Below are 27,091 nucleotides of genomic sequence, written 5' to 3'. Positions count from 1 at the left end.
ACAGTTTGACTGGGAGGACTGCGACAGACGGGGATCCACACAAGGGACTGATGCTGTGACCAGAGTCTACCCCACCACTTGAAAAAAAAAAAAAACCTGGGAATTTAAAATGGCCACCCAGCTGTAGTAAAATACAGACTCTGCAAGAACGGGAAAGAAAATGTGTTCCTGGTGTAAAGAGCCCAGCCACACGGCGCAGTGTCCCTTCAGACCTTATTCGGATGATTGGGATGGCCCCTATGTGGCCCTAGGAAAAGGACAGAAGCCAGAGGACTATTTTTTTCAATGAGTCAAGGAACTGCAGCAGCAAGCAATGCGCTATGTTCGCAAGGAAAATACAGAAGATTTACTTAGCAAGTGCACATCCAGTATCACTGATGAGAAAGAATGTGTGCACAGTATTGTTGATGTTTTAAAACATACCAAAGTAAAGAAGAAGAAAAAGTCTACAGAGACGCCTGTGAGAGCTACAAACTCTGCAAACAAATTCTGCCCACCTGTAGGACTACCAGCTGGGGTTCTAGCGAATACAGTGAAAACAGCTACAATAGCGCCTCCCGAGGTCAGGAAGAAATGTAAACCTGATAGCCCCAAAATGGAGGACAAGATGTGGCGTTCCTGTAATGAACCCTACCCCACGGAAGAGGGGCCATTCTGATCCTATGAGGATACGGATAAGAAAGAAGACATCTCTTATAGGTAACCCTAACCGAGTCACACGCACAAAACACCCCAAGAATGGTGGGGGTGCCTGAACTCTGTACGTACTGAAAAGACCGCTCTCTATGATGATGAATGTGATCGGCAAGAGCGGGAGCAGCAGATCTCTGAATATCTACACCAGCTAACGCAACAGAATGAAAAGCCTGACAATAAAACACAGATACTTGGCGCTTAAAAACACTCTGCACAAGAGACGCAAAGTCCATAGGGTAATTACAGTCCTTTGGGAGACCTTCCCCTGGAATCCAAGCTGGTGGAAGTAAGGAAGGGATCCTGACGGTTCCTCCTAGGGGAGATAGACAAAGCACAACATTGCACAGTACCTCAGAACTCGGACCCTCCCCAGCTGACAGGAATAATGCATATTTACAATCAGTCTCTGGTATAGGTGCAGTGGAGAGAATCTGTGCTTGAACCACTTCTATATTGCTGCCACCAACCCCACGTGTAGCTGTCTCCCTTCTGCAATCCAATGATGGTCAGAAGTATCCCCCAATGCTTTCAGTTGATCACATAGGGAGATGGAATGCACAAAATAGTGTAGAATGCACGAACAATTTATTAAACAAACAATTAACAGCCAATAAAACACTCACATAACCAGTGAGTGTAAAAACCGTCAGGATCCCTTCCTTACTTCCACCTTCTTGGATTCCAGGGGAAGGTCTCCCAAAGGACTGTAATTACCCTATGGACTTTGCGTCTCTTGTGCAGAGTGTTTTTAAGCGCCAGGTATCTGTGTTTTATTTGCAATTCTGTTACATGTAAGTTTATGAGAGACTTACTCCATGAGACACCTTGGCAGCTTTTGATATCTCCAGCAGGTATCATCATTATTTATCACGAGTAGTAGCACTGTTTATGTTTTCACTTACATATCAATTTTATTTTTTGTAATAGTATTGTCATTGTTTAAATTCAGTTGTGTAGCACTTTTATACATTCAGGTCAAGCACTGTTTAGTTTAGGGTGTTATTTTACTAGAATGAAAAGCCTTTTGGATACAGTGAAACTACAGAAAATTCAAATAAAGAAGACCCAAGTATCCCTGACGGGACGGAGTTGTCCAAAACAAAGAGGTGGAAAAAGAAAAGCGATTCTTCACTTAAAGTCGAAGGAACAGACACGTCCACAGTCCTGTGGAGAAAAAGGGGGTCCGAGATGCCCTGCATCCTAGAGAAAATGGAGAATTCGTCCCTTGGATTACAGAATATCCAGAGGGTCCAAGGCAGAGGTTGTGTACCCCAAAGAAGTGTCTGCCTGGTGCTAATAGTGAGAAACCCTCAACCAACCATACCAGGGAAGCAGAGTCTGAACCAATAAGTGATGATCCCTTGACCAGCCCTGAAGATGCACTGCAAGCTGCCAGGCATAACTGTGATCTGCTCCGTGAAGAAGTAAAACTGCAGAGAGAAAATAATGCTGAGCTACAGAAGACTGTGCTTGCAATTTACTCTACAGCCAAGACCGAGCTGGAGGATCTAAGAACAGATCTAGATACAGCAAATGTTACAAATGCCACCATGGTGGAAAACAGAGCAAATCTGACAAAATGATTGCTAACCTAAAAAAGAAGTATGAGGAGGCACTGAAAGAAATTAGTCTCTCTCAACAAGAGGTCCGCAATTGCCATAGAGAGGTGGAAGTCTCTCAGAATGAGGTTCACACTCTCCGCATAGAACTGAATGCCTCACACCAAGAGGTCAACAGAGGTGCAGAACACATAAAGATAAAGAATCCTCTAGCGAGCACTCTTCCTCCAATAATAGAAAATAATAAATTGTTTATTCAATACTGAGAGGAAAAAAAGAGGTTAAAACCTGTTAGGTGCTGAGTAGTACTACCATGGAACTGTTTTCCTGTAACCTCTTCAATTGCTGTATTAAAGGAACAGGCGCAATAAAGCCTAATTTTAGTTTCACGTTAAACGGTCTGCACTTGTCTCTTACAGTAGGTTTAAAGTGCTTCACACTTTTCAAAAAGCCTTCAAGTATGAATTAGTTGGAACGATTAAAGCAGATTTTTTTTTGGTGTCAGTATGAAAACTGAAAAGGGGTCCTCTAGAGTTGAACGTTTCTCAAGAGATATTAAGGGGCTGGTTCAATAAACTCAAAAGCATCCAAATGCAAAGTGATCAGCTTCTTCTGAGTTTATTGACCGCCCCTAAGACTTTAATCACCTGGACAAGAATTAGTATTTTTTATTTCATGCCAGTGAAATAAAAACAGATGAAAACACAAAAGTGTAAGTTTAAACAAAAGATGAGGAGGAAAAAGCTGATTAATGCATAATGTATATTGTCATGTTACTCCCTCAAGACGATTTTGTTTGGGGGCGGGGGGGGGGGGGATATCTGCTAGGTTTTCTTTTACATATTTTTATATACAGTACACACACATTTACCTTATTTTAAACAAGGGGTTACCTGTAGATGAACAGCAGCACTCTAAGCAACAGGGACCTACAATATTTTATTTTGAACTTCCTTTATAATAATTATTGTCCTGAATAAACAAATATGGCCACTGGGATCAGCCTCATTTTGATGGTTAATAGAACAGTGACTTAATCTTTTGCAGCTTACTATTAGGTGACCTTGCAGTCATCTTTGTTTGTTCCATACAAGTTCTTGCAGATGTCATATATATATATTAAGGAAAAAACAAAAGGCGCAAACCACTGACCACAATCCTTATGTAAATAAACACAAATTATAATGCAATGAAAGTCCAATCTTTAGAATCCTGGACAGAGTGGAATCTATAAATGAGAAGATAGCCAAATATTGTGAAGTATGTATGTATTATTGACACAACGTAAGCACAGATCCTACTTACGAAATCACAGAGTAAAATGTGCATGTCAGGATAAAATCCTTGTCTGGAACTATAATTCAGGAACAGTTAGCCGCAGGATCCACTCCAAAGGACGCCGTCTGCTTCCAACGTCAATACATGTAGGTCTCCTCCTCCTCGGCTGGAAATCTCGCGATATCTGCGTGATGACGCTCTGCTTTCAGTTTTGGATAAACAGAAGCTTCTCCGTGGGTGTAATCAGCCACAATTGCCACTAATAACGGTTGCAAAGTTCCAATTGCCTTTAATAAGGCATATAGTCCAGCAAGTGAATAAAATCCAAGGGACAAGACTACCGTAGCCCTACGCATTTAGTCTAAAAAGACTTTATCAGGGGGTATGCAGTCACACCAGCGTGAGGCCTCTACATAGATTGAAATCTTCTATGATTGGTCCAAATATGACCTATCACACAAACCTAATAGAGTCATCACACAGGTGACAGGTGCAGATAATAAGATAATAATAATCCATATCATATAAAATTAACTACCATCAATGAATAATTTGATGCACATGAAATATTAAAAAATGATAATACATAATACTGACTCATAATAATATATACATTTATAATTATAGAAAACAGCAAAGATATTGGCAATGGCGTGTTAATTGCACAGAGAAATAATACAATTGGAGACAAAGTGTATGCTATGTCAAAAAGGCACCCAGATCTATATCCACATTTAATCCTAGTGGAACAAGTGTTTTGACCGCATGTATCCACTTTGTCTCCAATCTGGAAATGGAATTGACAGCATCCCCTCCTCTCCAACTGAGGGGTACCCTGTCAATACCCATACAGAGAATCCCCGCGGGGTTACAACCATGAAATTCTGAGAAATGTTTAGACAAATTATGTTGTTGGAAACCTTTCTGTATATTTGTAATATGTTCTGCAAAACGAATTTTTAATTTTTTTATTGTACGCCCAATGTATTGCTTATTGCATGGGCATTGTATAAGGTAAACAATATTAGTTGAATCACAAGTTATGGATATCAAGGATTTGAATGATTTAATATTTTTAGCCCCATGCAAATTTAATGTACAAGTTTTGCATTTAAGGCACCTTTAAAAGCCCTTAGCAACTAAAAATGTGGTGCTAGAGACTTTTTGATAAGCTGGTTTTAAGCAGATGGGTGTCAATTTGTTTTTTAAAGTGTTAGATTTTGTAAATAACACACGTGGGGTTTTAAGTAAATGTGGCTGAAGAATAGTATCTTTTAGAACCAAATGCCAATGTTTTTGTATCACTTGTTTAATGTCTGTAGCTAAAAAAATGAATTGTGTAATAAACAGAACATCTATTATACCAGTATTATTAGTGTTTGGTGTCTTTTTAGAATTATATTTTAGAAGGTCTTTTCTGTCAATTTTTTTAATTTTAGAATAGGCTTGATCTAATGTGGCTTTTTTTATGGTTTTAACTTTCAAATTTGGACAGCATAGTTTTTACTTGCTGTTCATATATGCTATTATTAGAGCAGTTTCTTTTTACTCTAAGTTCTCCTTGTGGAATATTTTCAAGCCAAGTCCTGTAATGATTATTATCCACCTCAATGTAGTTGAGGCAACTCACCAGTTTGTGATAGGTTTTAGGTGGTTAGGACGCAGGTCCAAGTAGCAGTGCTCAGTAAGATTGAGACATATTGGTAATCCATATATCAAAGCACATATATCAGGGTGTAGGAAAAAGCCAAATAAAGCTATAGGAGATATTGGACCCAGTGTTTTGAGAAACAGTGACCCTTCAATAAATCATGACTGTCCATATGGTGGAGACAAATATAAGCTTAAAACAGTCTCATGCAGTACTCCACAGAACAGAGATCTCTCAATGTAACACTGTTTCTGGTCAACAACTCCCCACAAATAATAGGGGAGAGATAATACTCAGAAAATAGCTGCTTCATGGGGTGCGTGCATCACGCTATGGTGTCTTGGCAGAGAAGAATCCTAGGATTGGAGTGGAGCACAGCAAGAGGAAGGGGGACCAGCAAGGTGTGGGTTAAAAAATTATTTATTGTTTATAAATGTATTATTAGCCTTAAAATTGTTTATATTGACTACTCTCTCTAAGGATATTAATGTGTACTGCGATTATAACTTTTTCGTTATATATGCTATGCATCCCTTTATTTCTCTACCCTTTCCTTCAATGATTATGATGCACTTGAAATTGATAGATGCATATAGGACAGCGTTCATTATATTAATTTGTTGATTCTTCAACTATATTTATGTGATTTTATAGATATGTATGCTTTACAACAAGTTGCTTCTATCTTTGCATTTTCCCATTGTTCCTCACCTATTCGAGAAACCGATTTGCAGATTTATTCTGTTTGTTTTTAAATGTCTGTTATTGTTCATTCTTTTTTATTGATTTTTCTCTTTATTCTCTCTATGCCAATTATGTTTTGTCCCTACTGTCAGTCTTTGTCGGACTCCTCGCTCCCATGAGACGCACCTATTGGTTATAGAGGCTTGATTGGAGGAGAGCTCTACTTTTTAGATCCATGTAAAATGCTCTCACTCCTAATATATACAGCGTCATCATTGTTTATGGGCGGGGAGGTGTTCATGAGACCGCGAGGTCTGTACGTCACTCCTCTTCCACATGAGACGCACCCACTAAATCTAGGGATCTTATTGGAGGAGAGCCTGACCAATAGTATTGATTCTTATGTGTTCGCGCCAACATTGACGCGACGTCACTAATGTTTGTGGGCGGGGAGCCGTCTATAAGACTGTGAGAGGGAGAAGACGCGAATCATCTCTTTGATAAAGGGCGCTTTGCCTGAAACGCGTCAGAGTGTTTGTTCTGTTCCTCGATACCATGTTTTCCAATAAATAATTTTTTAACCCACACCTTGCTGGTCCCCCTTCCTCTTGCTGTGCTCCGCTCCAATCCTAGGATTCGTCTCTGTGATAGGTTTTAGTTTGAATTTGACCTCCCTCAATATAGATAAGTAGGTCAAGAAACTCTATCTCAACATTGCTAAACTTGTGAGCGAATTTAAGATTATAATCATTTTTATTTAAATATTCAATAAATAATAATAGTGAGTCGTGATCACCATCCCAAATGAAAAATATATCGTCCACAAATCTGGTCCAGAGCACCAAGTTTGCCCTGAATTCATGCTGGGACCAGATGTTTTGGTCTTCCCACATCCCTATAATGAGATTCGCATAACTGGGGGCAAACCTGTTGCCCATCGCCGTGCCCTTAATTTTTTTTTTTGGTTTCATGATGAAATCTTTTTGCAAATTATGTGTTAAAGTATATTTAATAAGTGAAATAATAAAATCAATATGTGTCGTTGAGTAAGTGCCTTCTAATTCCAAAAAGTAACGTGCAGAAGTGCAACCGTGTCCATGCTCAATAACAGTGTATGGTGAAGTGACATCACACGTGACTAAATAATAATGATTCTTCCAAACTATATTATTTAATAAATTCAAAATGTGTGTGGTGTCTTTTAAGTATGACTTAAGTTTCTTGACTGGCTTCTGCAGAAAAAAGTCAACAAAGGCTGAGAGATTTGAAGTGATAGATTTTACACCAGAAATAAAAGGTCTACCAAGGGGATGAATGGGGTCTTTATGTAATTTTGGTAAATAATAAAAAATTGGCAAAATTGGTTTCTTTATCAAAATAAATTCAAATACTTCTTTGCACAACAGATGTTTCTGTAACCCTATTGTCAAAATATTCTCCAGTTCATACAGGTAATCATCCGTAGGATTATTTAACAATCTAATATAAGTATCAGTATCATTCAGCAGTCTAAGAGTAATCCTACGTAATCCCCTCTGTCAAGAACCACGACACCTCTTCCCTTATCCGCTGATTTTGATAACTATAGAACTATCATTTTTTAACTCATTAATTGCATTATATTGTTTCGGGTTCAAATTTTGCTTAATGTACTTATTTTGTTTCGATAATTTGTCTAAATCATCTTGCACTAGTTTCTCAAATAAATCTAGACAGCCTCCTTTTAAATAACTGGGGTAGAATTGTGATTTATTTTTGAAATGAGTATGGTGAAACTCACTGCTTACAGTAGGTAATGTGGCCCCACTGACTGCAGTATTATGTAATTTTTGTTTTATAAAGTATTTCTTTAAAGAAAGATTTCTCACAAATTTGCCTACTCTATATAGGTATTGAAACGATTCATCCTATTGGACGGGGCAAAAGAGAGACCCTTATTTAAAATCTGAACTTGGTCATCCGTTAACACTTTTTTACTTAGGTTAAAGATACCATTTTGTTCAGTAACTAGTTTGTTAACTTTCTTATTTTTTTATTTGAGTCCACAATCAAGGGCATTTGATTAGCAGCATCTGTCTGGTACTTAGCATCTTAATTCCTATGGAAGCAGTAAGGGTGTTTGTAAGAGGACATGTGCAGAGGTATGCAATAGAGACTTTATAAGGTGAAATTAAATAAGGCTTTTATTTCGCCTGTTTCTTTAACACAAGAAAATCAGCCAAACATATGCAAATAAGGGGTCAAACAAAGCTTCTGTTCCACTTGGGAGTATTTCTAGTGAAACCTATGCAGTCCACAACTCCCTTTAGATTAGCATGTCTCCCAGCCCCAAACATATATCTTGATATTTCCAGATATACAAAAAGTCTTAGAAAGGAAAGTCTTATCTGTTTCTTGTAGGGGAAGGCTTCTTTGTTCTTCTGGTGTCCACACCTTTGGGCGATAAGGCAATGTCAGGATCCAGGTTTAGAAGTACTTTCCCCTGTGTCTTGCTGGCAGCCTCTTCTGGTAGGCTCAAGACGTCTGTCCCTATGGTCAGTCCCACAACTTGTGAGACTCAGGAACAAAATCACTTCCTGTCTCAAAGGCAGGCTTTTCTAACAAACCTAATCAGCCAGGTGGTGTTGGTTAATTGACTACCAGCAGTTAACCACCACACTGCTGGATTAGAGGCACATTTCCTGAACAGGGATAAATCCCCTGTTACAGGTGTACTTAGTTTTTCACACATAGAGTCTCCATTTTGGCTTTATTTTTGTTAAATAAATCATGACACGGTGTAATATGTCATGTGTTGTTGTTCATCTGAGGTTGTATTTACCTAATTGTAAGACCTGTTAAGGAACAGATGATTGTTATTATGTCCTGATATGTAAAACCATAGAATTCAAAGAGGGTGTACTTTTTTTTCACACCACTGTGTGTGTGTATATAGATAGATAGATAGATAGATAGATAGATAGATAGATAGATAGATAGATAGATAGATAGATAGATAGATAGATAGATAGACTAAATATCTTGGATGTCAGGGTATTCCCAGAGCTTTGAGTGCTGTGGTTTAGCTCCGGAGGACCTCTCTGGTTCATATAAGGTAAAAATGAAAAGTACTTGATTTTGTGGAGCAAAATTTGCTGTATGCTAACTACTGTAACATTAGAATGTACTTGAGCCTTCCAGAAAAACTCATGTATGGTTAATATGAAGTGATTCTGGTGGTTATCATCCTGGATTTATATACTGTGTAGAGTTTAAAAAGTTAATGTGTTTGTGTTGAAAAACAACAACAAAATAATGTTTTTCAACAAACATGCCATTGGACAGAACAAAAATACAATAAACTAAACGGGCTGTTAATAATCTTAGGATGGTTTTTTAATATTTGAATGAACATTATCAATTAGTTTGAGTGACTGACAGCACAATAAATTAGCTTTTTGCAACAAGGTAAAGGCCATGTATATAGGCGAAGGGCTGATTTGAATATTAATGTATGTGCGATTGACTGTATTGCCCTTTTTTCTTCTCCAGCTACTGATAGACATGGTGGGCTCCACTGATGAAGTTCTCCAGGAAGCTGCTGCTGGCTGCATATCTAACATTCGCAGACTAGCCCTGGCTAATGAAAAGGCAAGATATGGCTGAAATCTGAATGACATTAACTTGCTCTCTTGTTTTTACTCAACAATACTTAAGAACATATCAATAGACAGGCATACATATACAGTCAGAAACCATTGTAAAACATCTATTACACTACTTAAAAGGTATTGTGTTAGTATTCAGACATGATTCTAAATATAAAAAATATAATTTGTCAATGTATGTCTCGCTCTTGCATTAAAATACTCCAATAAAGTAATATGAGGCAATGCATTTTTTTTGCTTTCTTGTCAATAATTAAAAATATGTATATTTGTCTTCCCTGTCTGTTACTCCACGGTAACATACACATCTTGATCAATTCTTGATATACAGAATGTGTTTAATGATCTTGCCATTATGTTCCTTTCTGTGTAATCGATTTCAACCCACAAGAGCAAGTTGACCACAGATCAACAGAACTCACATCTGGTATTCTAGAAAAAAAAATAAAAAGTAAGTAGCTGGAGTGTGCCGATCATTCCAAGGGTATGGTGTAATTTCTCGTAATGTTACAAGCTTCAAATAACAGAATAACATCTAATTATACCAAAACAGCTAATACATATATTTAAACTGTTTCATTCCATTCAACACATATGCAACAGAACAAATCCTTACTGTACACTTGATACAAATATGGGCAGCTAGTCAATGTAAAGCTAACAAAATATAAATACAGCATTGATCCACATGAAGAATGTTTCCTGGCAACTATTTCGCTGAAGGAAAGACAGTACTAGTATGAAAAAAAAAGTAAGGTTACTATCCAACAAGGATATCAGTGGTTTTATTCACCACAGTATAATGTTTAATGTATTTTTTGTGCTTTCACACTGTGGAAGATAATAAATTGTACCAAATTACTTCAGTTACCAACAGCCCAAATAATTTTCATACCAACTATAGCATACTCATTTCTGTTTTGAAGATATCTGTCTACCTTTTGAGCCCTTAACACATGTATATTTGTAGATGTCAAATATAACATCATAGAACTGTCTAAAGCCGATCATGTTTTAATGCAGTGGATTTCAGTCTATGGGGCCTATTCTAGTACCTCCGAATTGTGACAAACTGCTTCTAAAATGCACTTTAGAAGTGGATTGGCATTCTGTAAACCCTTATTGCATGTCTAATTCATGTCTAAAAAGCTTTTTAGAAGAGGTTTCACTCTGGTAATCCAATCAGTTTGTACAAAGAGCCTCCAACTCACTTTTAATAATTTTTTTTATTTTTATTTTTTTACTAAAACTGTTATTCTAGTAGCTCCATTATGCAAACCGCTTCAAAAAAACTAAAAAAACAAATTCCCACCACCTCAAGGGTGGCGAGATTGGCTCGATTGACACAGTTGTGCATCCTTACAAATTATAGAAGTTGTTTTTTTACTGCAGAACATGAATTAACTTACTGTACATGTGTTATTACGTATTTGATATTCATTTTAGCCATTTTACTCTCAAGTTTAACTCATGATGTACATTGTACAAATAATTTGGTCCCCTATACAAATATTAATACATCACAAAATAGCACATAGAAACTAGCATCCCCACTAATATTACTAATAAAATAAATACTAATAGCAACACAAGAATCACTCTACTCTTTCCTAAATCTGTCCCAGCATCTCCCCTGCTGAAATCACTCTCCTGGCTTCCTATCAAATCCCGCATCTCACACTCAATTCTCCTCCTCACTTTTAAAGCTTTACACTCTTCTACCCCTCCTTACATCTCAGCCCTAATTTCTCGCTATGCACCATCCCGACTCTTGCATTCTGCTCAAGGATGTCTTCTCTCTACCCCCTTTGTATCTAAAGCCCCCTCCCACCTTAAACCTTTATCACTGACCGCCCCACACCTCTGGAATGCCCTTCCCCTCAATACCCAACTAGCACCCTCTCTATCCACCTTTAAGACCCACCTTAAGACACACTTGCTTAAAGAAGAATATGAGTAGCACCGTGGCTAATACTATACACATGATACATAAAGCTTGGCCCCCTGCAGACACACTTAGCCGAATGCCCTCCTACTGTCTCTGTATGTTCTTCCTACCTACCAATTCAATTGTAAGCTCTTCGGAGCAGGGACTCCTCTTCCGATATGTTACTTTTGTGTCTGAAGCACTTATTCCCATGACCTGTTATTTGTGTTATTTGCTATTTATATGATTGTCACGTGTATTACTACTGTGAAGTGCTATGTACATTAATGGCGCTATATAAATAAAGACACACATATTATCATTAATAATTATTATATTATTTTGTTAATAATAATATCGCACATCTCAAATAATAATAATAGATAATTATAATTAATATAGGAATAATACCAAATAATTACAATAAAATTAGTCTTGAACATATAATTTTTGCTGGCACAAGTCTCTGTACCTTTTTAATTTGGGGGCAGAGAGAGAGTTAGGTAAAAGTTACTTTGCCAAGGTCACAGGGAGATGACATTGGCTCCACTGCAGTATAATTGTTTGCGGCGTTATTGCATTTACTCACTGTGCCACTTTTTCTATGCACACTTTTTCTATGCATCATAGCAATGTGAATCAACCAGTGCACATGTTAAAAGGCACATTTTCTAGTTCGCAGCCTATTGACACCTCCCATCAAACATTCACTTCATAAACTTAAACCTGCATGTCTGTGCCAACATTGAACACAAATGTTTATTGTTCGCAATCAAAAACATTGGTGTAATAGTGCAACTGGCATAAGTCTTTTAATCTTCTGTAAGTGAACACCCAACCAAAGTACAAATGTTCTTGCTTACAATCGGTGCACACATATATAGACGTTTGGTATACTGCAGGTTGCATATTATTTTTTAATATTATGTACACCACATCTTGCACCATAATCCAAATGGTGCACGCTCTTTTAGACATAAATTGAAAATGTCTTCCTATTAAACTTGTGGAAATTGTTATGGGAAATGTGTTGCTTATTTGTAATGCAGAAGAAAGAAAATACAGAGTGCACCGGACATCAGTATTCAGAATGTATTGAAGTAAAAAAGCAAACTATATTCACACTTGCAATTGGAGTAACATGAATGAATAAAAAGCGATGATCGCCATGAAGTCCCGGGTCAGGTAAGTGCCCACTGCAGGACTCCGCATGCTGGAGCAAGTCCCTTACTGTGTATCGCAATATCTCCAGTGCGGGACGTCCCTTGGAGATTTTGAGTGCTCCAGCACAGCAGATGCAAAGAGATCAGATACCAATTTAACAAGAATGAAGAAGAAGGACTATGCTTGCATGGAGCGTATATGGTAGCTAAAGTCAATGGTTGGCTATGTATTGTTCCTATCAGTATTAAGTATCTTCCTTCTCTATCCTTCTTTATCTGATCTATTTTAAAAGGAAATTTGTTATGTAGGAGTATTGCTACTCCCTTGTTCTTTTGGTTAGATGAAGATACGTAGATTTGTCTAAAATGTTTATCCATAAATTTGGGTTGACTTTTTGTGCTGAAATGGGTTTCCTGCAGCATTACCACATCCGCCCTCCTTCTGCGATATTCTGCCATCGCAACCCGTCTCTTCCCTGGGTTATTAAGGCCCTTTACATTGTGGGACAGTATAATTACTCCCATTTAAATTTTCCAGACACGCCCATTTCCATATCAGATTTCATCCCCCATCCCCTCCACGCTATCATTAATTTTTGCTGTCTATAACATGTGTACGGGTTTCCAAGACCAAGCCCTGCAACCAAATCTTTAGAGAACGGACCCCTCCCTGGGGAGGGTGGGAAACGGAGGGAGTAGGTTGGTGCGGGAGGGATAGGAGAATCCGATCTCGTCCATGATGGGACTGGCCCTCTCGCCTTTGGGTTGGGATTGGAGATTGGTACACCCAAAAGGGGTGCCCTGTAAACCGCCTGGATTCGACCTCTAGAATCCCAAGGGACTTGATCGAGTGCCATGTAACTCTTTCAGGGCACTCAGTGCAGGACGCACAGAAACAGCCAAGGTGTTCCCACCAATGGCACACCCAAACCAATAGTAACAATAACCAAGATAAGAATCACATCAACATACTGTAGTCATATGACATAACAATCATCGAAATATCTTATTGTGACGGTTCATGGGATTCCTTCCCCTTCATGTATCCCTGAGGTCACACGCTCACCTACCCTCTCTGTCCCTTCCCCTGCCAGCCTCCCGTCTTTTACCCACACCTGTCCCTCTCCGGCAGCCTCTGACGCCGTTCCAGCACCACGGCGCGAGCCCCGCAAGACTCACGCACCCGCGCGGTTCCCGAGCCCCTGCTGCGGTGTTCCCCACTCTCAGCCCCCCTCGGTATCTGCTCCCATCCCCTTACCTCCGGCGGCTGTTCCCTCCATTCCTCCATCCTACTCTGCAAGTGTCCCCGCGGCGCGGCGCTCCACGCGCCTCGTGACGCAGCCTGTGCGCGCGCACTCAGATTACAGAGGGCGCTCGCACGCGCTCCTCTTCTAGGGGCTTCCAGCCTCCTGACTCCTCCTCTCATGCCTTGCAAGCGATCTCCCTTACTGGTTCCCCTGTCTCCTCCTCACCTATCCCTGCTGTCTCCCACCTCACCTTCTGCTCCTCCTATCTCTCCTATTGGTGTTCCCTCCTTTATAACCCCTGTCTGTCCTTTCTATCATTGCATAGCTTCTGTTATCCCTGTGTGTGCAGTCCTATGCTTGGCTCTCCTCTGTGTTCCAGCTTGTTCCTGCTTATCTCTGGATCTCCCGGTTTGACCTCTGCTCGTCCTGGACTACCCTGCTCTCTGTTGCCCTTGAACCCTGCTTACAAACAGTACCTTGCGAGGTGCAATTCGAGATGTCCCCCTCCCTGTTTCCCACTGGTCGTTCTAAAGTGGCTTACATCTACGCCTTGCTTACCGGTGACGCCCTCGCTTGGGCCTCTCCCCTCTGGGAACGTAAGAGCGAACTAACCCAAGATTATCCTAAATTCAGGCGTGAATTTCAGCAAGTATTTGATACTCCTGCACGGCGCGAGACAGCCGCATTCTCTCTCTTCCATATTTCACAGGCCCGAAGATCTGCTGCCAAGTACGCAATCGAGTTCCATACTCTCGCCGCAGATACCCAATGGAATGATGAGGCACGCGCCGCCGCATATTGGTACGGACTCTCAGACATCTTGAAGGATGATCTTTCTACTCATGCCCGGCCTTCCCTGGAGGAGTTGATTACCCTGAGCGTACGCATGGACCAGCATACCCAGGAGCGATGGCACGAGAGACACTGTTCTCGTTTTCTTCCTTCCTCTGTTGTCTCTCACAGGTCATCTACTTCACCCCTCCTGGCACTGGATGCTCCGGAGCCAATGCAAATCGGTAGCCAACAACTTCGGGCCGCGGAGAGAATGCGACGCCGTCTGAAAGGACTCTGTTTCTATTGTGGTTCTTCGGAACATCGTCTCCAGAATTGTCCCCTGAAGCCGGGAAACGGGAACATCCAGTAAAGGTAGAGGGGCTTCTACTGGGTACTGTCTCTTATTGCCCCTCTCTCCCTGAAAATCTCCCAAAGAAGTTTATGATTTCTGCCACTCTGGAGGGCCCTGCAGGTAAAAGCTTTCATTGATTCTGGATCTGGTGGTAACTTCCTGGACTAAACTTTCACCTCTGAGAATCAAATCCCTATGGTCAGGAGAAAAGCACCTATTGGTCTCGAGGCCATCAACGGTCGACCGCTCCAGCCAGCATTTATCATCTGGGAGTCCATTCCTCTCACACTGACCTTGGCCGACGGTCATAAAGAGGTAATAATTTTTGATATTTTTCATTCTCCTACTGTTCATCTTATTTTAGGATTGCCTTGGCTTCAACTCCACAATCCGCGCATTGATTGGATCGGCACCCTGCCTATCCAGTGGCCTTCTTCCGCTGACTCTGCTCCTGCGGCTCCTCCTGTTGCGGTACTTGCCGGCCTGGATTCCGTTCCTTCCAATCTATCGATCCTGCCGACCGTGTACCATGAGTACTTGGATGTGTTCAACAAGGTACAAGCTGAGGTTCTACCTCCCCATCGTCCGTACGATTGACCTATCGATTTGATTCCTGGGACCATCCTTCCAAAGTCGAAATCGTATCCTTTGTCCGTTCCTGAAACTGAGGCCATGACGTCCTACATTCAAGAAAATTTGGAAAAATGATTCATCCGCAACTGTACCTCCCCTGCCGGGGCAGGCTTCTTCTTCGTGAAGAAGAAGGATGGATCACTTAGGCCATGCATTGACTTTCGCGGACTCAATAAGATCACGGTAAAGAATCGGTATCCTCTTCCCTTAATCTCTGAACTCTTCGACCGTCTCCAGGGGGCCTCTATCTTCTTCAAGCTCGACTTAAGAGGGGCCTATAATCTCATTCGCATAAGGGAGGGGGACGAGTGGAAAACAGCGTTTAATACGCTATCAGGACATTATGAGTATCTAGTTATGCCCTTTGGTTTATGCAATGCTCCTGCCGTTTTTCAAGAGTTCATGAACGACATCTTCCGAGATGTGTTGGGAACATTTGTCATAGTATATCTGGATGACATTCTCATTTTTTTTTAAAAACCTGGAGGAACACATTCAACATACCAAACTGGTGCTGTCTAGGCTCCGTTCTTACCGCCTATACGCCAAGATGGAGAAATGTTTGTTCCACCAGACCTCTACTGCCTTCCTAGGCTACATTATCTCCAGAAACACACAATGCTTATCGCTCTCCTATTTATTCTAATTAAAATATTCTTCTCTCATGGTGCATAGGGTAAGGTTAGCATGGACACAAAAATCCAAGTGGGGTAGAGACCCTCAATTGGACAAGAAACCCAAAATTGCACTCTATGAGAATAAAACACTTAATGGGAGTGAACAATATATCCCAGGTTAATAGCCAAAGTGCTATACGACGCAAAACAAAAAAGAATTTATTAAGTACATGAGGGAACAATATCAGGGAGTGTGGGGTATGAATAAGGGTGTGTTTAAAAATACGGTAGATGGTGACCAGAATAGAGAGTGTTCTCTCTCACTCATCGGGTATAGTTCACATATAGAAGAGGCCACTGCTAAAGCTTATAAGGCATATCCCAGCGAATACCTGGTAGTGGGCAATGAGGTATAGTGAGCCAAAGTCCTGACAAGGTATATGGTAGAAAATTCTACCAGCAAGAGGGGATACTAAACACAAAATAACACTTAAAGTGTAAATGAATGTATCCCTGGTTCATCTGAATCCCTTGAAAACATGTAGCATATGCAAAATGGTGTAACATGTATCAATGGGTAAGTGTATCTGAACACTAAAGTAAAACAGAGGATTGGTATTTCAACATATATATACATGTATACCCATAATCCCCTGAATAAAGTTGTCTCCCATGCATCAGACTGCATACAAAGGTAATTTCAAACTGTGTATATACACATCATGTCAGGCCCTGACGAAGCGTATCTTCCTACGCGAAACGGCCCGTCGGTTTTAATGACGTCACTCTTCTGACGTCGGTAGTAGTGACAAGCAATGCCAGGAGCTCTGGTGTATCGTGTAAACCAGCACCAACTCGGCTGATCGGGTAGTATCTGAAATTGATCTCTACTTACCCTTTTTTCTTGCCTTATGCCATAGCCTGACATGATGTGTTTGAAATTACTTTTGTATGCAGTCTGATGCATGGGAGACAACTTTATTCAGGGGATTATGGGTATACATGTATATACTGTATATGTTGCTGGTAGAATTTTCTACCATATACCTTGTCAGGACTTTGGCTCACTATACCTCATTGCTCACTACCAGGTATTCGCTGCAGGGATATGCCTTATAAGGTTTAGCAGTGGCCTCCCCTATATGTGAACTATACCTGATGAGTGAGAGAGAACACTCTCTATTCTGGTCACCATCTACCGTATTTTTAAACACACCCTTATTCATACCCCACACTCCCTGATATTGTTCCCTCATGTACGTAATAAATTCTTTTTTGTTTTGCGTCGTATAGCACTTTGGCTATTAGCCTGGGATATATTGTTCACTCCCAATAAGTGTTTTATTCTCATAGAGTGCAATTTTGGGTTTCTTGTCCAATTGAGGGTCTCTACCCCACTTGGATTTTTGTGTCTACATTATCTCCAGCCAAGGTTTCTCTATGGATCCAGAAAAATTAAAATCTGTTCTCGACTAGCCGCTGCCTAATTCGCTCAAGGCTGTGCAGCGTTTTCTCGGCTTTGCCAATTATTACAGGAAATTCATCAAAAAAATTTCTTCTATTGCTCTTCCCATCACCGCTTTGACCAAGAAAGGCGCCGATCCCACCTCCTGGTCTCCTGAAGCTATTCTTGCTTTCGAGGTGCTTAAGAAAGCTTTTGTGTCTGCACCCATCCTACGCCATCCGGATACCACTCTTCCCTTCACTTTGGAAGTCGACGCTTCGGACGTGGGAGCTGGTGCAGTTCTCTCTCAGAGGTCTTCTCCCCAAGAAAGACTCCATCCCTGTGGTTTTTTTTCACGGAAATTTTCATCTGCCGAAAGAAATTATGATGTTGGTAATCGTGAACTTTTGGCCATTAAATTGGCTCTCCAAGAATGGAGGCATCTTTTAGAAGGCACCAAGGAACCTGTTGCTATTCTCACCGACCACAAAAATTTGCTATATATCGAGGGAGCCCGACGGTTGGGATCTCGCCAAGCTCGGTGGTCTCTCTTCTTCTCCCGCTTTAACTATACCATTTCATACATTCCTGGTATCAAAAATGTCAAAGCAGACGCTCTCTCTCGCCAGTTCGCCCCGGAAACTGAATGTAATGAAACCACGGAACCTATTCTTCCTGCCAAATACTTAATCTCCACTAACAATTTTGATGTGTTGGACGAAATCAACAAAGCCCAGGCTCACATTCCCAGCAGGTTCGGGCTACCAGAAGGGCGCTTATACGCAGCTCCACGGTTTCGCCACAAGATTCTACTTTGGGGTCATTCCTCTAGATCTGCCGGTCATCCAGGCTTCAAAAGGACAGCGGATCTTATTAAACTGACATTTTGGTGGCCGAGGATGAACAAAGACATTTTTGACTTTACTAGTGCCTGTCCTGTATGTGCCCAGAGTAAGACGCTCCACCACAAACCTTCTGGCCTCCTCATGCCTCTCCCCATTCTGGAGCAACCCTGGAAACACATCTCGATGGATTTCATTGTCGAACTGCCCAATTCCAAAGGAATGAACACCATTCTTGTCGTAGTAGACAGATTCTGTAAACATTCACACTTTATTCCCCTCAAGGGTCTTCCTAATTCTGCTACTCTGGCCGATGTTTTTTCCAAGGAAATTTTCAGATTACATGGCGTTCCCATTTCTATTGTCTCTGACAGAGGGTCTCAATTCATCTCTAAGTTCTGGCGGGCGTTTTCCCAGAGACTCGGAATTTCCCTCCTTTTTTCTTCTGGATATCATCCACAGACCAATGGTCAGACCGAAAGGATGAATCAAACCCTAGAGCAATATCTCAGATGTTTCATATCGGACTCACAGGACAACTGGGTGGACCTGTTACCATGGGCCGAATTTGCAATCAACTCTCTCAAAAACGAGTCTACCCAGGAGTCTCCCTTTTTCATTAATTTCGCCTTTCACCCCAGCAGTCTTCCTCTCTCTTCTCCCCCTTCTGGCGTTCCTGCAGCCGACTCTCATGTTACGACCCTACAGAACTCTTGGAAAAGGATCCTCAAATCCCTACAATCTGCTGTTGCCAAACAAAAAACCAAGGCGGATCGTCATCGCCAACCAGGTCCTTCATTCAAGCCTGGTGACAGAGTGTGGTTGTCCTCGAAGAACATCAGGCTTAAAACTCCATCTCTTAAACTGTCACCAAGATTTCTGGGCCCATTCAAAATCATAGAAAAAGTCAACCCAGTCGCTTATCGTCTTGATCTACCCCCCACCATGAGGATTCCTTCCGTGTTTCATGTCTCCCTACTTAAACCCTTTGTACAGAGCTCGCATTTTCCGGACCCTTCCCGTAAACCCAACCCAGTGTCCACCCTAGGACAACAAGAGTACGAGATCCAATGCCTCATTGATTCACACTGGTCTAAAAACAAGCTCCAGTTCCTCGTCCACTGGAAGGGCTATAGTCCGGAGGAGCGTTCGTGAGTACCAGCACGTCACATTCATGCCCCGAAACTCCTTCAACAATTTCATCCAAAATTTCCCCAAAAACCGTGGCTTGATCGCTCGGAGATCGATCCTCAAGGGGGGGATACTGTGACGGTTCAGGGGATTCCTTCCCCTTCATGTGTCCCTGAGGTCACACGCTCACCTACCCTCTCTGTCCCTTCCCCTGCCAGCCTTCCCTCTTTTACCCACACCTGTCCCTCTCCGGCAGCCTCTGACGCCATTCCAGCACCACGGCACGCGCCCCGCAAGACGCGCACCCACGCGGTTCCCGAGCCCCTGCTGCGGCGTTCCCCACTCTCAGTCCCCCTCGGTATCTGCTCCCATCCCCTTACCTCCGGCGGCTGTTCCCTCCATTCCTCCATCCTCCTCTGCGGGTGTCCCCGCGGCGCGGCACTCCGTGTGCCTCGTGACGCAGCCTGTGTGCGTGCACTCTCAGATTACAGAGAGCGCGCTCACACGCTCCTCTTCTAGTGGCTTCCAGCCTCCTGACTCCTCCTCTCATGCTCTGCAAGCAATCTCCCTTACTGGTTCCCCTGTCTCCTCCTCTTCTCCTCCTCACCTATCCCTGCTGTCTCCCACCTCACCTTCTGTTCCTCCTCTCTCTCCTATTTGTGTTCCCTCCTTTATTACCCCTGTCTGTCCTTTCTATCATTGCTCTGCATAGCTTCTGTTATCCCTGTGTGTGCAGTCCTATGCTTGGCTCTCCTCTGTGTTCCAGCTTGTTCCTGCTCCTGCTTATCTCTGGATCTCCCTGGTTTGACCTCTGCTCGTCCTGGACTACCCTGCTCTCTGTTGCCCTTGAACCCTGCTTACGAACTCTACCTTGCTGACCTCTGTAACCCCTGGACTTTGGCTTACGAACTTGACGATGCTGACTTCTGGATCCCTGGACTCTGGCGCACGGACACCACTATTCTTACTCTGTACTCCCAAGGCGTTGCAAGTATCACTAACTATCTTTCAACAGGCCCGGCAACACCATACCACACTCCGGGCATGCCGTCACTGCTGTGGGTGCGTGGTAATACCCTTCCCACCTCAGTATTGGGGTCTTGCCAGGTCTGCGGGCATACAGGCGTGACACTTATAATGCTTCTAATAACAAACAAAAACAGTTGACCAAACTTTATTACCCCATAGGTATGCTCCCCCCTTGTATCTTTCTCCAAGTGTGGTTGTCTCCTTCATTGCTATTTCATGACCTCTACCTAAGGTGAATGACAGTTAACTCACACACATATTTAAATTACTCTTTAGTATTTCCTTTTCTGTGTGCACCGTGGCCCCAATTTACCGATCTACATTCGGGACTTGGGGTGGGGGGTCCTGGGGAGTTCAGCCACAGAGGACATTCTGGTTCAAATATTGGGAGAAAATAATCCATGTGAGGAAAACAAACTAAAAGGCGGGATTCCCACTTGCATTATATATGTACAGGTACTTACTGTACAATATGTAGTGATAATAGCAGATTACTAGCGGTGACCCAGCTCCATAAGTGAACTAGCTCAGTATGTATATCCAGATAAGTGGGGTGTGCTCCTATTCTAACCGAAGTCAAATTAACTGCATTTTTCTATGTTTACCCTCCTCCACACCACTGCCAACTGTCACAGCTTGAAAGGAGCTTGTTGTCAATTGCTATTTGGTCAGTCAATGCACCTTGTATTTGATTTCCTGTTAAACTGCAGGCAGTTGATTCAATTAAAGAGCATGTTAGGTGGCTGACATAACTAATCGAAGGAACCGCAACCATAGTAACCATGATAAAGAGCAAGTGCACAAATCTCATTGTCCAGATCTCTCCCTTCTCCACCTCCAGTCTGCCGACCTACCCTGCATGACCTCGCGGCTCTATTCTCCTCTGACCCAAGGGAGAGCAATATTTTAAAGTTCAATAATCTCATCACTGTTTAGTGAATGGCTATTACTGGCAAAAAAAAAATAAAAACAATTTTGGCTTGTCGGACAACTTTTCTGCCTCAGGCTGTTAATGCTTGTTAAAAAGTCATTATAGTGCGACACTGCAATGTTATCACTGTTTAGTGAATAGCAAAGCAGGCAGTATCGCGCAATAAGGGCATTTATCGACCATTAAACCACTTATCACTGCTTTGTGAATAGGCCCCCTAGCGTAATCTGTCTCTCCCTCACTCCCAGAAGCACTGACCAATGCTGTATAAAATGGCTGTGTATGATCTGTTGTCTCCTGAGAGTATTACACTCCACTTCTAAAGTAAACAAAAAAACAAAGTGCACGGATTGAATTGAAAACGGAGCAATTTGGCTTTTTTTTTTTTAAGACGACGTTTTGAAAATGCAATTTGCTATAGAGAATAGGGTTTTTTTCCCCCACATTTCATTCCTCAACTTTTGTACATGCGAAACCGCGTGGTTTGGCAATGACAACTTTGAAGCAAAATAGGCCCCTAGGTATAATGGTGTCCCCCAGAATGTTAATATGGGTTTCCTGGGGAAAATGTAGTTGACCATTGACTAATAGTTGACCATTTACTCTACAAGATGCAATCATTTAATTTTTTTATTTAATCAAGAAGGTTATTAAATTATACCTTTTAGTGTTCTAAATTGTACAGGACATAGAAACTGGTCTGTTTAAAAAGAATTATAAACCCTTTTATAGCATTATTATTTTAAGTTCTGTACATAGGATACATGGACTGGAGTACTGCAGTCACTATCATTTTTCAAGAATTCCACAGACACAATACATTCTGAAAAGGGTTGTGCAATTCTTCAAATGTTGAAAGCTACATTTAACGGACCTTGGGCCAGTAATGACTATTTGTTTGTTATAATCACAGTTGCCTTGGCATGTAGTGACCTAGAGCGTCATTTATAAGTCTCCCAGCTGCAAATGTGGAGCAAAAATGCTGCACCAGATTTATCAAAGAAAACAATTCTCCATTTGTTTAAATTAGATTTTCTCTCTTGATACAATACATCTGGAGCTAATTGTCTTAATTTTGCATTGGGGAGACTTTAATAGATCCCATAATATGCAAGCAAAAAATGTTACTTATTTGTTGTTCCTCCAGTAATATTCATAAGTAAAAGTTCCCTCTCCGCCAGATGCAGCCACTTTCTGTTGTGTACTGTACATTTGATATAGACAGAAAATGTTCTTTCATTTGTATGATATACCCATTTTTGGACCAGAAGGATGGTTAGTTACAGCCAGAAACATTTTGGACCAAAAAGGGTCCATCAATGAGTTGCATGTTCTCGCTGCACCCAGTGGTTTGTTTTCAGTACAGTACAGTATTTTTTTACAGTATCGTGCTGAGAAATCACTGGCCATATCTACAGTACAAGAGTAATGCAAAATATTTCAAGCTACACGGAGCAGGGACCTCCTTCCTGTTGTCTCTGTCTTAAAGCTGCAGACCAAGCAATATCCTACATGTGTTTTTTTTTCTTTTCTTTTTTTAATCAGTTCTGTACTATGAGAATGTACTTGTAGCAAAAACATTTTTAAAACAACTATTTAAAAAAAATATTATTTTTGTGTTATGTAACAAGCATTTTTTGTTTCTATAGCAACCATTTACAAAGTCACATCTCCTTCCTCTTCTGAAACAGGCTCTGACACACCCCTTTTTGAGCCCTGCCCTCTCTCTAGCAGTGCACCAATTGTATCTAGTGACTACTTGGTCAGATGATCTTCCCCACATACAGTAACTTTGCATCTTTGGTCCTCTTCTGCTGCATTGACAGCCATTTAGTGGACCCCCGAGCCGAATCTTCGCCAATCAATCACAGGAGAACGGATCAATCGGCAACTTGGCTAATTACTTATTATTGTATGGATTGTATTGATGCACATATTAAAGGGGGAATATATATATATATATACACACATATATATATATATATTTTAACGGCAGCTTGCACTGCTGCTTTAACTTATAGGTGCACTTTTTGTTATAGAATGTTATTGTCCACACTGCACTGTGCTGTGGTATGTTGTTTCCGTACAAATGAAAGATAATAATTGGAAGACTATACTTGTGATTGTTATTGTTATGCAGCAATTATATCTAGTAAATGTCTTGTCACATGATCTTCCACACAGAACTTTGCATTGTGGACACTGTCTTGCAGCAATAACTGAATTAAATAACCCCAAGCAAAGGGATCAATTACAGGAGAACAGATCGACCTGCAATTTAGCTAATCACTTGTCAATGTGCAGATTGTATTGATGCACATATTGAATGGATTTTTTTTTAAAACGGCAGCTTGAACTGCAGCTTCTATATTAGAGTAGTTAAGTGAAAGTTCTCAATTTACAAAAATAATTGTTACCATTGTTACTGATTTGTTACCTACATGCACACACAATTTGAAGGCTACACAATGTCTGTCTGTGATTGTCGTGCGGGAAGAGTAGCAACTGTAGTCCAGGCTTTTAGCTTGCCTGGCTGCACCAGACTGAATAACATAATACCAGCTCAGCTTTGCCTTTTAAATACTACTAGCTGATATACCCGGCGTTGCCCGTGCGTGAAAGGGCAGGGGGCATGGAGTGGAAGGGGGGGGGCAGGGAGGGGGGGGGGGGGCAAAGGGGAGGGCGGAGGGGCAAAGGGCAGTGAAGGGGGGGGCAAAGGGCAGGGAGGGGGGGCAAAGGGCAGGGAGGGGGGGCAAAGGGCAGGGAGGGGGGGCAAAGGGCAGGGAGGGGGGCAAAGGGCAGGGAGGGGGGGCAAAGGGCAGGGAGAGGGGGGACAAAGGGCAGGGAGGGGGGGGGCAAAGGGCAGGGGGAGGGAGGGCAGGGGGGGCAAAGGGCAGTGGGAGGGAGGGCAGGGGGGGCAAAGGGCTGGGGGAGGGAGGGCAGGGGGGGCAAAGGGCAGGGGGTGGGAGGGCAGGGGGGCAAAGGGCAGGGAGGGAGGGGGGGCAGGGAGGGTAGGGGGGGCAAAGGGCAGGGTGAGTCTTGGATGCGTTAAATAACCCATTCCCCTGCGTTTACTCACCTTGCACACAGCCGCGCTTCTATTCCTACGGGTACCGGCCGCCGTCCTCCTCCACCTCGGGCTCCTCAGCGGAGAGGCTGAGACGCTCCGGTGAGGAGGTGCTGTGCCTTTCGCGGGGAGAGGCGGAGACAGCTGGAGGAGCGCCCTGTGTGAGGGGGGAGACGCACAGTGCGTGCTCTGTGTGTGTGGGTGGGGGGGGGGGTGAGCAAGAGCGCCGGGTGAGGGAGTGGCCTATGTGTGGTGAGAGCCGTGGGGAGGTGAGAGTCCCCTGCTGTGTCCCGGGCGGTCGCTCAGCTCCCCCGCTGACTGTAGCGGCGCTGGGGGGAGGGTGAAAGCGTGGGAGACACGGGGAGTGGAGGAGGTGCGCGCGGGTCACGATAACTTGGATTTCAGCCTGATGTTCGGGGAGAAAGAGGCGGAGCCTCCGGGACCGGCGGGTAAGAGACCGGGAGATGTGCTGCTAACACTGTGAGCATGTGTGTTGTGTGTCCTTTGGCCCGTCACTCCGCCTCAGGCCAATGAGAGGTGTGCAGGGGCGGGCGGGCCAAGGGACCAATGAGATTTCCCCTAGGGACAGAGGCCATGCAGACATCCAGACAAGCATACAGTGCTTTCACAAATATAGTATAATATTTATCATAGTCTCCTTTGCTAGCTACAAAATCAGAATTCACTATCCATCAAGTCTCCTCCTTTTCATACTCAATTCTGCTAAGTATGATCCCCGTACTCTCCACCTTCTAAGTTAATGTAGTGAAGCCGAAATTCTCAATATAATAAAGTATTACAAATTTGTTAACATTGTTACAGATTCCCACGCACACACAATAATAAATATGATCATATGGAAATATGTACACACATTTACTCATTAGTACTGCCCTGATTGTAATGCATTAGGTAAAGGAAATAAGGACCTCAACATTCTTACTCCTGTTACTTACCATGGGTCAGAGATACAGTACAATGATGTCATCATTAGGTCAGAAAATATTAAGCTTTTTTAATAAACTGGGACACAAACAGTTAAGTACAGCTTAAAAATACATGTATTGTTTTTATTGAGATCAAGATCTGGCCGGGTTTTCTGCATATGTCTGGGAGTGAGGTTATCTGGACCAAAGCCTGGTTTGGAAAGTGGGATGATTGGTGCCTAAAGGCACAACTCTTTCTGACACTAGAAATAAGTGTAGCCGAGCTCCCTGCTTACCTCCGCTGCGGGCGGGGGAGCTGCCGGCTTGTTCGGGTGCCGCCAGAGAGGCGGAAGGACCCAGCGTAGGTGCGGGGAGGCTGCGGGCAGACCAGGGGAGCACTGGAGCTCCGCGATGCAGGCGACCATCTTTGATTCTCACGCATGTGCAGAGGGTGTTCCACACATGCGCAGTGCAGCAGAGTTGCAGTGGCCATCTTGCCCACGGCTCCGCAAGGGGACTACATGTCCCAGGAGCCCCGGGGCAAAGTATGAGATAGAGTATGGCAGCCATTACAGGCAGGCTCCGCACAGGATTCCCAAGTCCCAGCAGTCACCGGGCTGTTCACCACATGGGCCATTGCTGCCAAAAGAGATGCAGGATTCTCTGAGGCCCCAGAGAGATACATTTGGCACATTTAGAAGACCACGCCAGTCAGAGCAGGTACAGCAAGGGGAAAGGTAGTGTCTGGGTGCGGTGGCTCCCAGACTAGGCCAGATTCGCCCCCAGGTCCCAGCTAGGCCCCGACTCACCTCAGCTTGTGTGTGCTGCAGGGAAAGCTCATAGATAGGGACTCTTCCCCCAGTAGCATTCAGCTAGATAGCATTAGCACACCGGTGACTGATGCCACGCGGTGTGCGTGGCCTACGATCTGGGACAAGACCACAGGCACTCCTAAGGGACACACTTCAGCTGGACCTCCCTCAGTGGTGGATGCCTTCGTAGAAGGGGCGAATAGATCAGGAAGGTATCTGCAAGTGCACCAATGGCCACACACCGGTGTAGCACTACTCCTCACACACTTTGGGGTGGGCCAGTCATGTGGAAGCCAGGTGGTTAGTTGCCCAGGGAACCCTCATAACTTTGGAAAACCTCACCAGGGTGTGGATAAGGTGGTGGTCAGACAGTGGGGGTACTGTGTGGGTGCGGCCTTGCATGGCCTTGTTATTATAGTGTTGTCTGTTATATGTTAGTAAATACAATCTTATATACTCTGTGTGTGTTTACAGACTATTGGTTCCTGTGAGGGGTAATCCTACTACGTTAGGATCTCTCTCAGGTGGAGGCGCTGTGTATCAATGAACGTGATCACCCCAGGCTCCCAGTGACGGAGGATCAGGCCTCCTGTTAGCCACGCAGGTCATGGCAGCACGGTAGTTTCCCTTAGCTATGGGAAAAGGGGGCTACATACAGTAAGCAAAAAAACTTTTAATATA

At 42.9% G+C, this 27,091-nt stretch overlaps 1 protein-coding gene across 3 annotated transcripts in view; it reads left to right on the top strand.

The window, feature by feature from the left end:
- The window catches only part of ODAD2 (outer dynein arm docking complex subunit 2), a 273,021-nt gene extending 263,291 nt beyond the window's left edge, over positions 1-9,730 (top strand). For all 3 annotated transcript variants that reach the window (XM_075587666.1, XM_075587667.1, XM_075587665.1), the window contains one exon: positions 9,400-9,730. In XM_075587666.1, coding sequence (XP_075443781.1) covers positions 9,400-9,513 — 114 coding nt within the window. In that variant the 3' untranslated portion in view covers positions 9,514-9,730. The remainder of the gene's footprint in view (positions 1-9,399) is intronic.
- The last annotated feature ends 17,361 nt before the right edge of the window (positions 9,731-27,091 follow it).

Source organism: Ascaphus truei, chromosome 2, assembly GCF_040206685.1.
Source record: "Ascaphus truei isolate aAscTru1 chromosome 2, aAscTru1.hap1, whole genome shotgun sequence".
In the NCBI taxonomy this organism is placed as follows: Eukaryota; Metazoa; Chordata; class Amphibia; order Anura; family Ascaphidae; genus Ascaphus; species Ascaphus truei.
The sequence above is the reverse complement of the archived record's forward strand: the minus strand, read 5'-3'. Positions and strand labels throughout refer to the sequence as shown.